We start from the raw sequence: 17710 nt of genomic DNA on the forward strand, positions 1-17710 counted from the left end.
TATTAATGAGCTTACATGAATAAAAACATTGTTTAATATGGATAACCAACTCAGGTGGTAATAAAACAGGAACTTTAATAAAAGTAATTACAATTTATTTTAAAAAAAAGGAACTTCAAAGATTTTATAAAATTCATTCTTATTGCAAGAACAAATTATTTTCACGACTTACCATCTGGAAACTGTTCAGCATCGTCATCAAACATTGCCTCTTTCAAAGCAGACTTATTTAAGGAACCTATGCCATCAGAATAATTGTTAGGGTTGTAATCTCTTGATCGTGGTGTTGGTCGGAGAGGCATCGTATTGAGTAATGAAGTTTTATTATCGAGTGCTGTTCGGCCTCCGTCAGGAGCATCGCCTCCTCCCCTTGGATCAGCCATGCCAGAACTGATGCATATCTGCCAAGTAAAAGAAATGTACTGTTTTTAAATATTGCAATTTTTCCATAAATTGTGTATATAGGTTACGAGTATCGTAGCACTGTAGTTAAACTGGACATGATAGGTCCATTTAATGTGTTATCATTTGAATTAATAAAGATCTATAAAAGCAGATTGTATCTTACGTGTAAAAAACATATGCAGTCCTACAACAAAATAACAAGGCGCCATTCCCTATTAGTGTCAAACTTAAAATAGAAACAAATGTAAATTAAATGGACTACGAGCAATGTGGAAGAGCTGGGCAGGAACAAACTGACATCTTGTGTCCTTCAAGCACACTCTCTAGCGTCATTCTTATTTATGAGAGCAGAATATAATATTTGTTTGAACAAGCTTCCAAAGAGTGTATCTTGTTTGCTTTAGAATGAAGCACTGAATATCACTGAAATATGCAGAAACCCCAAAAACACAAAAGGTCCAAGGAATGCTTGCAGTTAGTTTAAACCATTGGCAATCATCATGAGTAGATTTCCAGGATGTCGTTTTTTACTGACTGTGCCACTCTAGAGAGACCAAACCAAATAAAGGGGACCGTGGGCTTTGTTAGGTCCAGCATACATGCCCAGTCAACGTCAAAACCAAAAAAGGGTATGTAGTTCCTATGCAGGTAAGAGGGAGAGAGAGGTCAGAAAAAGCGACAGGTTGTTCTGTTAGAAAAGTAGGGCAAGGGGAACCCTTCCTTTCGGAATTAGGCCCCTCACACACCCAGCCAGCAGGATGTCATTGCTTCATCATAGGTCAACGGTGCAGTACTTGATGGGTACCCTAAGAGGGGCTTTTATTCCTTGCCATATGGTGCCATGGATGTAAGGGACCTAAAAGTGTAGATGTGCTAAATTGAGGGTCAGTAGACTGTTTGGGGATAAAACAGGGAGAAGAAGTCCAGACAAAATAACTAATGAAACTGGCTTCCAACCTGGTTAAAAATAGAGTGGCGACTATTGATGTAATGTCTCAGGATGTTGCACTCAGCTTTATGTGTTCAACATATTTCTTTCCTGGATGTCAGAGCGATCTAGCGGCAATTCTTCAGGACCTAAGAGAGATTGTCAATCCACACTAAAAGTGGTGTTCTGGTTCTGCTAACCTTGATATGCCACACAGTGCACCTAAAGGTGAAGTACCTGTAGATGCAATGGCCAACCTAGAAGCTATTATTGACTGGCCCCATCAACTTCCAGCAGGTCAAGACATGTGAAAATTCCAGTGTCATGTAAGGACTGCGTCGCTGGCAGAAGACCTACCCCAACGCTGCTGGAGATAAGGCCTGCAGCTCACTCACTCTACGGATAGATGTAATCACCACACGGAACGCTATTTTGATTGTGAGAAACCTGAGGGGACAACTATGTAGAGGCTTAAAGTGAGCACATATTAAGAATCAGAACCACATTAAGGTCGCACTGAGGCATAATAAATGGAGAACGAGGGAAGAGATGGACAAGACCTTTTAGGAACCTATGTACAATAGGAGACTTGACAATGAAGGCTGGTCAGGCAGCAGCAAAAAGGCAAAAAAAAGCAGACAGATAGCCCTTGAGAGTGCCCAGAGCAATAGCCTGCTGGGCAAAGAAAAGAATGAATAGAAAAACTTCAGGAAGAGGATGGAGGGGCAGAAAGAGGATCAATATACTTTTCTGCACAACATGCCATAAATTTCTTTCAACGGCTGGCATATACCGCCTTGGTGTAGGGATGCCTGGCTGCGACAATGACATTACAGATTTCAGGAAAAAGGTTGAAAGCTGTCACCTGTCATCACTCACTCTCCATGCAGGACTGCGGGGAGTGGACAGGTTTGGGTGGAGAGCCCTCCCCTGCTGCGGCCACTGAAGTTCCTTCCAAAGGGGCAGCCTGATGGGAGGATCGCTGGCCATGCTGAGTAGCTCTGGATACCAGAGGCTCTGTGGCCAGTCCTCCAAAACCACAAGGATGTCTTGGGCCCAGCTGTTCTTGATCTTCTTGAGACTCTGAAGGATGTCTTGGGCCCAGTTGTTCTTTATCTTCTTGAGACTCTGGACAGGAGTGGTATGGGTGAAAAGGTGTACAGGAGGCATGAGCTCCACTCGAGATGAAAACTGTCGCCAAGCGAGAGCTGCCTTGGAAACTCCAGTGTGCAAACCTGTCGACATTGTGCATTTTCGATGGAAGCAAACAGATCTATCAAAGGCTCTCTCCCCTACTGTTGACAGAGACCTTGAGTCACCTCCGGATGGATACACCATTCATGAACCGCTAGGCATTGACGGCTAAGTTGGTCCGTCCAGGCATTCAGGTAACCTGCCCGGTGTTGAACCACCAGGGATTTGCCCTGCTGTTCCAGCCATGTCCAGAAACGCAGAGCCAATTGAGAGGCGGTCCATTACCCCATACCGTCATGTTTGTTGCAATACCGCATGGCCGGGGTGGTGTCAGTGAACTCCTGCACAAGCCTTCCCTTCTAGAAAGGCTTTTAATGCCAGTAGGATCGCAAGGAGCTTCAGCAGGTGGAGGTGGAGTCTGGATTCTACTGGAGACCAGAGTCCTTTGACCTCCACCTCTCCCAGATGGACGTCCCATCCCAGGAGTGATGAATCTGTCACTACTGTGAGGTTCTGGTTGAGGAAGGGAGAGGGGTCTGCCTCTGGCTTAATCGTGGTTTGTTAGCCACCACTGCAGATCTTTCTCAGTTCCCTCCAACATCTGGAGCATGTCAGAGAGCTTCCCCTGATGCTGTGCCCATTGAAACTTCAAGTGCCACTCCAGAGCCCACATATGTCATTGGGTATGTGTCAAAAGCAGAATGCAGGAGTACAGCATTCCCAACAGCCTCAGGGTCTGCCTCACCGAAATTTAGAATAGAGGGTGAAAAATCTGCATCATAGCCTGAATATTCTGGACTTACCGCATGGATGGATAAGAACGAAACTGCAAGGTGTCCAGAAAAAGCTCCAATGAAAAGGAGAATCTGAGAGGGAGTCAAGCGTGATTTTGGCATTTTTATAGTGAATCCCAGCGAGTGAAGGAGGGTCGCTGTAATCTGGAGGTGGAAGACGACATCCTGGGGAGAGCCATCCTTCAACAGACAGTCGTTGAGATAGGAGAAGACTCCCACCCCTGGTCTCCGCAGATGAGCTGCAACCACAGCCATCACCTTGGTGAACACCTGAGGGGCGCTGGTAAGGCCAAAGGGGGGCACTGATAAGGCCACTAGGAGGGCACTGATAAGGCCACAAGGAGGCACGATAAACTGAAATTGCTCATGGCCTACCTTAAACCACAGGTAGAGCCGATGGGCAGGCAAGATGGGAATATGTAAGAAGGCATTCTGCAAGCCCAACACTACCATCCAGCCTCATGGGTCCAGGGCAGAAGCGACCCGAGCCAAAATGGGCATTTTAAATGTCTGCTTTTTGAGGAAGAAGCTGAGCGCTCGCAGATCCAGAATAGGATAAAGGCCTGTGTCCCTTTTGGGGACCAGAAAGTAGCGGGAAAAGCAACCGCAGGCTACTTCTGGAACCCTCTCTACAACTCCCTTGGCCAAGGGAGCCATGACTTCCTCGTGGAGAAGGGACAGATGATCCTCTGTCAGCGGTTGGGAGATGGAGGCATGGAAGGAGAGGTATTCTTTAAGGGGAGGGAGAGAGTATTTCCTTCGGACAATCTGCAAACCCAGTCTGTCTGATGTCTGGGCTGTCGGTGGGGCAGGTGATGGGGAATCCTGCCACCAACTCGTTGCCCATGGTGGTAAAGGGGCAGATTAGGTTTGGAGGCAGCAGATGCCAGGGGGATGGTGGAGTGACCAGACCGCTGGCTACCTCATCCATGAAGGTCTGTGGGTACCGCACCCTCGTCACGCACAGGCTGGAAGCATGCATGGCTGTGTGGCTGGACGGGAATTGGCGCAGCTGGAATCCCCTTCTGTTGCCACGAAAAGCGGATTATGGGTGACACGAAAGAGGGATGCGTGTTAGACATGTACGAGGAAATGTTCGAGTCTGAGTATGTACTTTTAGACCCTGCTCTATAGAATGAGCGACGATAGGAGCCTCTGCTTAAAGGAGTCTGAAGTGCTCCCATGGATTACGCCACGTCTGTCTTTTTTGATCTTTTCTAAAGCCTCATCAACCTGAGGTCCGAAAAAATGCTGTTGGTCAAAAGGAGTGTTTAACATGGACTGTTGAAGTTCTGGTTTAAAGCGCAAAATTCGAAGCCAGGCATGCCAACTTAAGAGAATGCTGGTGTTAGCTTCTCTTGCTGCAGTGACAGCAGCATCAAGACCGCATCTACTAGAGGAGTTAGATATAAGCTTGCCTCCTTGAACTAGCTCTTGTGTCCTTTTCCTTTGCTTTTCTGGGAGGTACTGAAGTAGACCTTCCATCTCATCCCAGTGTGCCCTGTCATACCTAGCTAATAGGCCCTGCGTGTTGGCAATGCATCAGTGGTTAGCAGCTGGAGCAGCTTCCCTTTTACCAGATGCGTCCATAAGTCTAGGTTTTTTTATCTGTGGAGGTGTATTGCCAGATGTCTGTGAGTTCTCTCTTTTACGAGTGTTGGAAACTACTATGGAATCTAGAGGTCGCTGTCCTTTAATAAAAACTGGATCAGAGGGTTATGGTATATATTTTTTTATCAACTCTAGGTGTTAAAATTTGTGCACAAACAGGGTCCTTAAAAATGTAATCTCCATGTCTCATGATACCTTTTAAGATAGGGAGACTCTGATTAACTTTGTGTGAAGAACCTACTGTCTCACATAAATCATCATCTAAGGCCTCTTAATGCAGTGTAACCCCATGATATGCTGCTGCTCTGGAAATTAGTTACAGATAGTGTTGTAAATAAAACAGCGATAAATGTTAAGCATCCGCTAAAGACATATTATAACGTCTTCAAGGTAGTTTTCTTATGTTTCACTATTTTACGGCCAGACTCCATTTTGTTTTCTGGCCTCCATCTTGTAGGCTACATCGTGCCATGTGCTCGCCACGAGGCAAGTCCTACCTCACTGACCATCACCTCTGGAGTTTTGCCCAGCAACAAGCTATAAATAGCCTCAGCCAATCTAGCGCATGCTCAGTATGTGCAACATCTGTTTCTGATTAGAGAGGATTGGAATGTGCATTCAGGGGGCTTCGTGAGACCATTTACTCCACCCATGTATTGATTATGTTCAAGAAATGTCCTTATATGGTTGTAAATCATGTTCTTCTGCTGTAACCGCCCACTTATGAGCCCCTTCTTTTGTGAATAGAAGGGGACCGCGTGCCCGTGTTCTTTGTGCTACCTTGTACAATACTGAAGGGTGTTGTGTGGGCTGTAGTACCACCTTTAAAGGTTTATTAAACTTTGTCTTTGTATTTCTAGCTTCCGTGCCAAGTTTTTATATAGTCTGAGGACTACTTGTGAACAGAATTGCGAACCTTTCGCATCTGCAGGCCTGGCTGAGGCCTAAACTCAACAATTGGCGCCCGTCACGTGGGGCTCATCAGCGACTCGGATGCTCGAAGGACTGGTCGTGACGAAGGATTGGAACCTTGCCGGGGACGTGATCACTGCCAGCGGCGCCTTTAGTCCTGGCATCCCGAGGTATTCTTCCTTCCCTTCCGATCTGACCGTCTGGGTGGCGCCGGTCCTCGACTGAGACCTCTTCTGTCGGTTTGCCGTATAGTGGCCGTTTGGGCGAATTCAGAACTTGGCAGTTGGAATCTGGACGCTCTTGATTGGTAAGAATCGTGGTACAATACTTGCCCCGAGCTTTTGAGTCTTGACTGGCAAGGCAGTTTTAGGATACGCTTGCCCCGACTACTTTGTTTGAATTTGAAATTGACTAGTCATTTGTGAATGTGTCTTTGTTTGTGATATATGAGTTGCAACCCATATAGGCGGGCAATGTGGGGATATTTCTCCTGACCTTTTGAATTTGAACGGCGCAACGTTTTAAGTGCCATTTTATTGTAACATTGCATATTCTGTATTGTTTGAGACATGCCCGTTTTTAGCGCACTTCGTAAGTGGTGCTGCTGTTTTGGAAATGACCGGTTAGTACTTGAAGAATCTCAGCCGGCTCCCCCAGAGGGAACGCCGAATAGGGACATGTATGTAAAGTTTGGTCTTTCCCCCATAATGTACAGCACGTTGTGGAGGAAATATACCAAGATGGATCCTGAGTTGCGATGGCCTATGTATGGATCGTTTGATTTGAGGAAGATTGAGTATGTGGAACAGTGTATGTGTAAGCGGAGAGTGCGACCAGATATGTTTGAGTGTATACGTATGTGGGTGAAAGAAGTACGAGAGCGTGAGAAGCGTGAGCAGGCATTAATTGAGAAAGAGCAACGAAAGAGTGAGCGTGAGAAGGCGCGTGAGATGAAACAGCGTGAAGCTAAGGAGCAAGAGGAGAAACAGGAGAAAGAGCGGCGTTTGCAAATATCTGGTCAATACCCCGTTCGCCAGCCACTCTATCCTGTCCTTAATAAATCGGTTGATGATTTTTCGTTACTAGATCGTTCACCCCCGCCCTACGCTGGCTCGTCCGCCCCGCATGGAGGAGACTCGGATTCCAGACCGTCCGATCAGAAGAGGGATACGCGGTCTATGTTATCGACCGATCGTATGACCGAACTTCGTAAGATTGCTTATCGGGTCATCAAGGATACTGTGTCTCTGACTGATGTGTTAACTGATCTTGAAAAATGGGAGGATAGAGAAAGTTTGTATTTTGTTAGCTTTCTTTCCGATGAAGTGGTGTCTGCATTTCGGAAATGTGCCGATGTTTTTGAACCAGAGGATGTAGTAGCTGAGGCTAAAGAATTACGTAAAGGTCTTTTTCCTTCTTCCCAGGTGCCCGAAGCTGTTCGACGACTTTTTGCGTTACTGGATGAAACATTACGACTCCTGGAAGAGGCACGGAAACGGAAGGCCAGTGACGACACTTCGGGTCTGCCTGGCGCCGGGAAGCAGTCACCCATCTTTTACTCAGATAAGATCGACACTGTGCATGCTAAACCGATGCGGGAGGCAGCGCCGTTGTACGTTCCCCCCAAGGGAGCGGGAACTAGTTCAGATAGGGGGTCGCCTGATGCACAAGGGTATTTTATTTACAATTGGGTATATACTCCTTGGAATAGAGCAGATGTCATGGCATTAAAAGCAGCGTTACCCGATCCCCGAAAGAATCCTGCAGCGTTTTATGAGGAAGTTGAAGGGGCTCTGAATTCTTGTACTATGACTTTAGCCGATATTGATTTGTTCTTTGGGCTTATTTTGCCACCAGATATGTGTAGGTCGATTCGAAAAGTGGATGATCTTACGATTTTTAAAGCTAGATGGGCGGATCTTGACGATGAGGATAGGGAGAGAAAACCTGCGCAGAAACCGCCCCAAACGATTTTAGATCTTCCCGCTGCTATAGTAACTAAATTGAAAACGCTTATTCCCCCTAAAAAGATTGATTGGACTATGTTAGCGTATTGCAAACAGAAAACAGATGAGTCCGTGTCGGATTTTTTTACACGGTTCGAAGAAACGTTTCATGATTTTAGCGGTCAGTCTCTTACAGATGATACGGCCGCCATCTCTTTGTCGATAAATATGTTTCAAACTTATTACCAAGTATTGCAGCTCGACTAAAAGCGAGTGAAAGTTCTTGGACCACCTCGACGCCAGCATTCCTCCTGACGATGGCTCAGTATTACGAGCGTCAGGAATTAGAAGCGAAAGGGAGTGAGGATAAGAAAAATAAAGATTTAAAAACGAAAGTCATGCTAGCGCAAGTCTATGGGCAGCAGCGTAGAGGAAGTGACCGGGGTGGTAGGAATTTTTCTACTCCTTCACAGGGTCGTACTGATGTAGCCCGGGATCAATGTGCGTATTGTAAAATGAAGGGAACTTTGGGCACATGATTGCCCGGTGCTACGCGCCCATCGGGGCCAGGGGTTTGCAAGGGGTAGAGGAGATTTTACAGGTCCCCGATCTAACACGAATGACAGGGCTAGATTTGATTCGAATGTGCGGTCCCGTGAGGGGTCCAATGTTTTTGATCGACAAAATCAGTATCAAATGTCTGACTACATACCTCCTGAACAACATGATTCCCGGTTTGCATAGGATTGCGTAGGATGGGGCAAGGAACCAGTTGAAGTGCCAGTAGATCAGAGGGGTCCTTATGTTACAGCACACGTTTTGGGCTCTACTGATAAGTTCCTGGTTGATACCGGGGCTACTCGTAGCGCTTTGTCTAGAAAATTGGTTCCGAAGGCTCCCCTGTCTGGCTCATCGATTACGTCAGTAGGGTTCGATGGAACTCCTTCTGTTAGCCCACTATCACAACCTCTTACACTTTATGTTGACCAGTTTGCAGCACCATGTCCATTTCTGCTTTCTCCAAATACCCCTGACAATATCGTAGGCTTGGATATGCTCAAATACTTTCGAGCCACGATACGGTGCTCCCCTGAAGGAGTGCGTGTTATTTTGAATGATAATTATCCATCCATGGAGAGGGTGTATTTGATTTCGGTAGAAGCTGCACTGGCCTCTCTGCCTGACTCATTGTGGCCTACTCTGATACTGATGTAGGACAAATGATCATCCCTCCGGTACACATCAGTGTGAAGGAGGGAGCTGTATTGCCGCGCCTGCCTCAGTATCGGATTTCACAGGAGGGGGAGGAGGCGCTCATTCAAATAGTTCAGGATTTGATTAAAGTTGGAGTGGTTGAAGAAGTCCCTTACAATGTGTGTAACAGCCCTATCCTACCGATTTTGAAAAAAGACACTGATACCAGAGTTTATCGATTCATTATCGATTTAAGGGAGGTTAATAAGATTGTGATACCTCAATATCCTGTAGTATCAGATATTACGACACTTCTCACTTTGGTCCCACCAACTGCAACAACGTTTTCTGTTATAGATTTGAAGAACGCTTTCTTTTCGATCCCCATTCATCCTGACAGCCGATACCTTTTCGGCTTCACTTTGAATAATAGAACGTGTAGATTTTGTAGAGTTCCCCAGGGCTATACTGAAAGTCCAAGTATTTACAGTCAGGCATTGAAACGACAACTAGATTCCTTTGTTTTATCTGATGGCGTGGCACTCATACAATATGTCGATGATATTTTGCTGGCCGCCGACACCCCAGAGCAATGTGAAACATGCACTTTGTCTTTACTTACATTTTTGGCCTCTCACAATAACAAAGTATCGAAGAAAAAATTACAATTCTGTAGACCAAAGGTGACCTACTTAGGTCACCTTTTGTCTAAGGAGGGGCGTGCACTTACACCAGATCGCATTCAAGCCATTTTAGATACACCAGTCCCCTCTACGCAGAAACAAGTTCGAGCCTTTTTGGGTCTTACTTCCTTTTGTAGGCAATGGATATTAGGATTTTCACACATAGTCAAACCACTGTTAGCCCTCTTGACGAAAGATACCCCTGTTCCCCTTCCATGGACAGATGGATGTGAGAATGCTTTTCACCAATTACGTCAAGCCCTTTGTTCATCACCAGTATTAGGCACCCCTGATTATACGAAGCCTTTTACATTGTATGTGCATGAGAGAGATGGATGCGCGTTGTCAGTGTTAGTGCAGATGCACGGCGACAAGCAGCGCCCTTGTGCATACTTCTCGGCAGTACTTGATCCTGTTGCCCGAGCATTACCTGGATGTTTTCGTTCAGTTGCGGCGACAGCTGTGTCAATACGCCAGAGTGAAGGGATTGTTTTATCACATAAGCTGCTAGAGTTGGTCCCCCATGCTGTGGATGCCCTGTTGAATCAGACAAAGACGCAGCATTTGACTAGTGCTCGTCTCACAGGATATGACCTGACATTATTGACCCCCCACATAACTTTGAAATGATGTGCAACATTAAACCCAGCCACATTGTTGCCCTTTCCAACGACCCGGCCTGAAGCACAAGAGACGCATGACTGTGTCTTTGTGACCGAGGAACAGACAAAGAGTCGCATTGACTTGCAAGACACACCCTTTGCAGATGTAGATGGAGAACTGTGGGTGGATGGGTCTTGTTTAAAGTTACCAGATGGAACAAGTTCTGCGGCCTATGCAATTACCACATTACACACGATAGTGGAGACAGCCCGCATACCACAGAAATCAGCACAGGCAGCTGAACTAATAGCATTGATACGCGCTTGTGAGCTTAGCACAGGATTATGTGTGAATGTTTACACTGATAGCCGCTATGCTTTCGGAGTAGCGCACGATTTCGGCCTGCTCTGGAAGGAAAGGGGCTTTTTTACATCACACGGAACACAGATCATGTATGGAGAGCTAGTACACCAGCTTTTGACCGCACTGACACTCCCTAGAAGAATAGCTATAGTAAAATGCAGTGCGCACAAGAAAGTGACAGACAAGGTGGGACAAGGAAATGCCTTTTTAGATCGAGTGGCACGAGAAACTGCGATGCAGCCTGGTTCCACTTCTATGTATGTTGTCAAGTCCCAAGCTGAACAGTGGCATGATGCCAGGGAGAAGTGTTAGAGATGCAAAAGACTGCTACTGATAAGGAACGAGAGCAGTGGTCCAAAGATGGAGAGTTGGACGATGAAGGCTGCTGGAGGAATAAGCAGATGGATAGGTGGAAGTTGCCTACAGCCTTTGTGCAACCCATGGTTCAGATGGCACATGGCCTGGCACATGTTGGAGCTGCAGCGATTGTGAAGTTGCTTGCGCAGGTCTGGGAGCACCCAGAGATTGCTAACACGGCTAGGAGAGTAGTACAGACTTGCATGATTTGCCTAAAATACAATCCAGGAAAAGGGACACGAACTCCAGCAGGAGGATTTGCAACACCCACTGCACCTTTTGAAGTATTGCAAATGGATTACATTCAGCTGGAACGCTGTAATAATCTGAAGTACGTCCTGGTTGTGGTTTGTGCAGTCAGTAAATGGATCGAAGCATACCCTACTAAGGATAATACTGCAATGACTACTGCTAAGGTGCTTTTGAAGGAATTCTTTCCTCGATTTGGTGTTTGCAGATTATTGTGGAGTGATAACGGGCCCCATTTTGTGGCGGACGTTATTAAGTATGTCTTGAAAGGATTAGGTATTGTGCAAAAGTTCCATGCAGTATTCCACCCGCAATCAGCAGGATTGGTGGAGAAGTATAATGGAACTTTGAAATTAAAAATTGCAAAAATACAGGCATCTACTTCTCTGACTTGGCCAGATGCTCTGCCTTTGGCGTTGTTGTCTATCAGATCGGTACCACACTCTCGGACAGGCTTGACACCTTATGAAATTGTTTTCGGGCGCCCCATGAACATATGGGGGGTGCCCAAACCGAGTTCAGTGTATGATGTACCGTGTGTTTTAATGAATGATTATTTGGCACAATTAACTGATAGTTTGGTTTCTATTCACCAACAGGTTCGAGAAGCACTCCCTGATCGGTCCACAGGAGAAGGTCACAACCTCCGGCCTGGTAACTTCGTCCTCGTGAAATCCTTTGAGAGGTCGAATAGTCTGGAGCCGAGATGGTGTGGCCCTGAACAAGTCCTTCTGGCCACAAGAACAGCGAGTGACGAATCGAAAGAACTGGATTCATTCAGTTCATTGTCGGACGGTACAACCTGACCTGGTGGAGCCTGCTGTGCTGACAGACCATCGAGACATCTTGACTACGGACAAAGGCCGTGCTGTGGGACCTGACGATTCTGAGGAGTTCTTCGCGGACCAAACAACGCCTGCATCGAGGAGATACGACTTGCGACCAAGAAAAGAATCTGCGATTGTGTGAGAAGTTGTCGGAACGGTCCCTAGGTTTGTGAAACAGAGAGCCGATGAGGCAAGGGGGGGGGGATCAGCCGTGCATTAGAGTAGTGACACCCGTCTTGGCCCGATGGTGAAGAAAACAACGGCTACCTAGGGGTAAGAGTTCCGACAACACTTTAGAAACAGGAAGATACTGTGACTATTTGGTTGAAATGGATAAGAGGAAGATTTTTGGTTCTGTAGGGTTAATTTTTGTCATAGCAGTCATTGCTACAGCCATGTGGTTCATTGAGGAGAAAGCTCCTGCCCATGAACTGTATGTTGTTTCTACTCCAGTTCCCGATGAGCATTTCTTTTACACACTCCCCTATCAAGAGTTGAAGCATCAACAGTCTTATTTGAATAACACTTCTATACAGATGCTGCATCATACCCACGTTGCTACAAATGCTACAGACTGCTGGATATGTGGGATGATGCCAGCGCACCAAAAGAAAGGGGGAACACCGTTCATACCGCTTCCCTTTTCGCACAATGGCTCTTGTAGAGCGTGGTACACTTTGCTTTTTGCTACAAGAAAACCTACTGTGGGACGATTGATCTTTAAACTGAACAAAGAATGCCACCAAGATAAAGATGGATATCCCCAAGCCAATGAAACTATATGGGAATAGGAAGAATATAAGCCGGACAATGCATCAACTCCATATATCTTTACGAACACCAGAGACACTGCTGGACAGGAGAAATTTGTAATTTCTGTGGCCCAAGCACAGGCTGATTTGTGTGTACAAAGTGTAGGCCATATTCCTGTGGGTGTAAGTGATTGCATTGTTGTGTTAAACATTGATGGGTTGAACAATAGTACTTTTCTTGCTTCACATAACACTTATTTTGTGTGCGGAAATAAGGGTTACTATTGATTGCCTGCTGGATGGTCTGGAGTATGTTATGTATCATTTCTATTGCCACCTGTATTCTTAGCACCAGCATCTTATCACAGGGATTTGAAATTGTTGAACAATGTAACTGTAAATAGGTTCAAACGCACTCTATCTGTGGATGACGTAGATCAAACAGACACTAGTCTACAACAGTATATAGATTTTAACTTAGGATTGTTCTTTTTTGTGGGACCAGCATTGAATAGCAGAAAGATACGACGATTAACGCGAGTAGTGGAGGCTGTTACAAATCAGACTGCGGCAGCTCTAGGGAACCTTACTGAAGAGCTACAGATTACTAGGGTTGTTGCATTACAGAACAGGATGGTCCTTGATGTTATGTTAGCGGACCGAGGTGGAGCTTGTAGAATTATCGGAAGTAGTTGTTGTGTTTTTATACCTGATCACACTCCTTCTGTATACAAAGCTATCAATAAGTTGCACAAAATTGCAGCAGATATACATCAGGAAAATGGGTCTTGGACATTCTCTGGGTGGTTTTGGACCCTGATCTCCACATGGGGTTGGAAGGTCCTCACTGGACTATGTATAATTGCTGGCATATTATTCACCTGTTGTGTGTGTATTCAATGTAGTCCCATGATATGTTCGTTATGCATTTCATTTTGTGTGCCTAATAAACAGACTGTTGCGGATGCTGCCCATAAGAAAACCATAACTAGAGAGATAGCGGACATGATGAGCATCGATATAAACGATGAGTATCTAGATTATCCAAAGAAGCCGAATGACTTCAGCAAATGCTGAAAGGGTCGTCTGTTGTAAATAAAACAGCGATATATGTTAAGCATCCGCTGAAGACATATTATAACGTCTTCAAGGTAGTTTTCTTATGTTTCACTATTTTACGGCCAGACTCCATTTTGTTTTCTGGCCTCCATCTTGTAGGCTACATCGTGCCATGTGCTCGCCACGAGGCAAGTCCTACCTCACTGACCATCACCTCTGGAGTTTTGCCCAGCATCAAGCTATAAATAGCCTCAATAAACCAAAGGAGAGAGTGAGGGAATTTATTCACAAAGGTGAACGGAGAGTACTCCTGATCCCCTGGGTATCAGTAATAAACAAAACAAGAGAGGAGTACCATCAGAAATAGCTTAGATAAAGCGGTCTGAATGGAATGAATGAGAAAAAAGAGAAGAGAGTCCTTCCTTTTTTTTTTTTTTTTTTTTAAGAAACCCCTCACTCACCGACCTAGTCGGTGACATGCTTCATCATCGGGGTCTACCCTGACAGCCGAGTGCCATCAGGGTGTGCTGCGACACCTGGACTACAGTGGAGCGGGTATTTTGTGTGTGAAGTGAAAAAAATGTTAAAAATTGTCCTGGTATACTTGTATAGAAGGTTTATTCTCAAGAACTGGACAATATTAAAAGTAAGTGTGTGGATACGTTTAGGTGTTATGACCGTATGTATCTCTTATGTGTGAGGCAAAAAGACTCCTATTTAGGATCTTTTTGGATTCACGGGGTGGAGGGAAGGTAAAAACCACGCTGCCATATTAGTTCAGTTGGTTACAGAGTTCTTGGTACCTACTCGCCTCTCCGTGCCTCCCCGTGAGTCTTTTTGCTTTTCAGCTCAACCATTGTTGTTTCTGAGCTTTTTCACTCTGACCTATTTTGTCAGCTGTGCACCGGAAAATAGGGACCGGCAGGGCGTTAGTGTGTCCTGACCACCCATTTTCCTTTTTGGTCCTGACGAAAACCCGGCACTTTTCCATCAAACGGGTTGAAACATGTAGACCTCACACATAAGAGATACATACGGTCATAACACCTAAACGTATCCACACACTTACTTTTAATATTGTCCAGTTCTTGAGAATAAACCTTCTATACAAGTATACCAGGACAATTTTTAACATTTTTTTTCACTTCACACACAAAATACCCGCTCCACTGTAGTCCAGGTGTCGCAGCACACCCTGATGGCACTCGGCTGTCAGGGTGGACCCCGATGATGAAGCATGTCACCGACTAGGTCGGTGAGTGAGGGGTTTCTTAAAAAAAGAGGAAGGACTCTCTTCTCTTTTTTCTCATTCATTCCATTCAGACCGCTTTATCTAAGCTATTTCTGATGGTACTCCTCTCTTGTTTTGTTTATAAATAGCCTCAGCCAATCTAGCGCATGCTCAGTATGTGCAACATCTGCTTCTGATTAGAGAGGATTGGAATGTGCATTCAGGGGGCTTTGTGAGACCATTTGCTCCACCCATGTATTGATTATGTTCAAGAAATGTCCTTATATGGTTGTAAATCATGTTCTTTTGCTGTAACTGCCCACTTATGAGCCCCTTCTTTTGTGTATAAAAGGGGACCGCGTGTCCGTGTGCTTTGTGCTACCTTGTACAATACTGAAGGGTGTTGTGTGGGCTGTAGTACCACCTTTAAAGGTTTATTAAACTTTGTCTTTGTATTTCTAGCTTCCGTGCCAAGTTTTTATATAGTCTGAGGACTACTTGTGAACAGAAGAGCGAACCTTTCGCATCTGCAGGCCTGGCTGAGGCCTAAACTCATCAATAGGCTACATATTCATCTGGAGGTGAAGGTTTTGCACCCTAGGTCCGGGTCATTATCCATGGGTGGACACTATTATAACCATCCCACGGATCTGTAAGTAAAGGAACATTGTCATCATCACCATCATTCCCAGCTCCTAAATCAGGCTGTGTGAGAGGAGATCCCTTTGGTGTTATGTGGAATGGATCAGAGCCTGGCAGTATTAGTAAAGGTGAAGATGGTGGAGGGGATGGCAAAGTGGGATGGATAGGACTTGTAGCAAAGTCGTTCTTCTTAAGGGCGATGTTCTATACAGTGTCCTCTGAAATGACTCCTCTTGTAAGGAGTTTTGGCTAATATATGTCCAGTGTCTGGATTGATGTAAAGCTTTTTCTGTTTTGGATCCAATCTGTCCTTTATAATGTCTAAGATTGGTTTCAGGGGATCTGAAATATCTTCTTTTGATTTCGGCCTAAAATGTTTTGGTGCCAAACTGGACTGGTCCTTGGAAGCGGAAGGTTTCAGCTCTGAAGTGGACTGTTGTTTTGAAACAGAGGATTTCGGTTTTGAACCAGATTTGTCTTTCAGAGCGGAATGTTGCGGGTCCGAAGACGATCTGTCTTGACTCGATCCCATGCTGGAAGGCTTGACCACTTGTTTTGGTGCAGGGCATGAGGCCGGTGCATCAGAGACTTTGCCCTGGTGCCGATCACGGCACGAAGGCAGAGGTGGTAACGAAGCCTTATGTTTGGTAAAAGATAGTTTTTGGGGTATGGGGGTTTTGGTACTCACAATACCAAGTCCCGCTTGTAGGAATGTGGGTTTCTGTTGAGTAACTCCACCACTATATGACAGACTACTGATGCACTTTTACTTGGTGTGCTCTGGGTCCCTGCCAATCAGGTTCCCTGGGCCTGTGTTCTTTCCCCAAAACAAATCCAATTGGCATCTTTGGCCACAGGTCAGCCCCTGGCAAATAGTACCACAGGTACCCAGGGCACTGTGACCAGAGAAGGCCTCTAAGGGCTGCAGCACTTATTGTGCCACCCTTAGAGTCCCTGTACAACTACACTCACACACTGCCTTTGCAGGATGCGTGTTTTGGGGCAGAACAAAGTGAAAAGCGACATGGCACACATCCCAGTGTGCCATGCCTACAACTCACTGCCCTGGCATAGATCAGTCACCCCTCTAGGTGGGTGTACTATACCAGTGGTGAGGGTACAGGTGCAGGAGCCCTGTGCCCCTACTGTGTCCATTCTTAGACATTGTAAGTGCAGTGCTGCCATTGAGAGTATATGGAGCTAGAAGTTTGTCATTAAGAACTCCACAGCAACATAATGGCTACACTGAAAACTGAAAAGTTTGGTATCAAACTTCTCAGCACATCAAACCCACACTGATGCCAGGGTGGGATTTAATAAAAAATGCACACAGAGGGCATCTCAGAGATGCCCCCTCAAAACTAACCCACCTCTAGTGTCACAACTAAGTGGCTGACGTCAACAGACATGTTTTTGGACCCCCTGGGTCGAGAGCCTGCTGCTTTCGGGTGCTTGAAACAATGCACATCCTGGGACGAGGTGCCAAGTCTCCTCCTCCAGGATGGGCAGGGTTCACGAAGTGGAAGCTTCAAAGGCATGCTGCCTTTGTAAGCTTACCCAGACCGCTTGCTGCTGTCAGCAACTGGTCCCCACTGGTTTTGCCCCCCACTTTGGGCGGGAGAACCGGCGGCAAAAACAAGTGAGGAAGAGAGGTGTGCCCACCCCTGTCTAATCCATCCCTCAGGTGGGGAAGGTGCAGTGAAGCACAACTCCAGGGTCCTGCCATATTGAGGATGGGGGGACCCAACCAACCAGGGACAGGCTCGTGTCCCCCCCCTCCCCCCCCACTGGAGGGTGGCATAATAGGGGGTGTACCCACCCCAGGGAAGGGACCCATTGGTCTCTATACTCTACCTACCTGTAACACCACTAAATCTAGTATTTAGGGGGGCACCCTGAACCTTGCTTCCTTCGATCCAGAAAGGACAAGAACAAAAGAAAAAGAAGGACCGAGCAGCCG

The 17710-nt window shown here is 46.0% G+C and overlaps 1 protein-coding gene across 48 annotated transcripts in view; it reads right to left on the reverse strand.

Annotated features, from left to right (window-relative positions):
• The window catches only part of CLASP2 (cytoplasmic linker associated protein 2), a 1795600-nt gene that overhangs the window by 154353 nt on the left and 1623537 nt on the right, over positions 1 to 17710 (reverse strand). For all 48 annotated transcript variants that reach the window (XM_086964693.1, XM_086964694.1, XM_086964709.1 and 45 more), the window contains one exon: positions 173 to 401. In XM_086964693.1, the coding sequence (XP_086820819.1) occupies positions 173 to 401 (229 nt within the window). The remainder of the gene's footprint in view (positions 1 to 172; positions 402 to 17710) is intronic.

This window comes from Lissotriton vulgaris, chromosome 4_1, assembly GCF_964263255.1.
Source record: "Lissotriton vulgaris chromosome 4_1, aLisVul1.2, whole genome shotgun sequence".
Lineage (NCBI taxonomy): Eukaryota > Metazoa > Chordata > Amphibia > Caudata > Salamandridae > Lissotriton > Lissotriton vulgaris.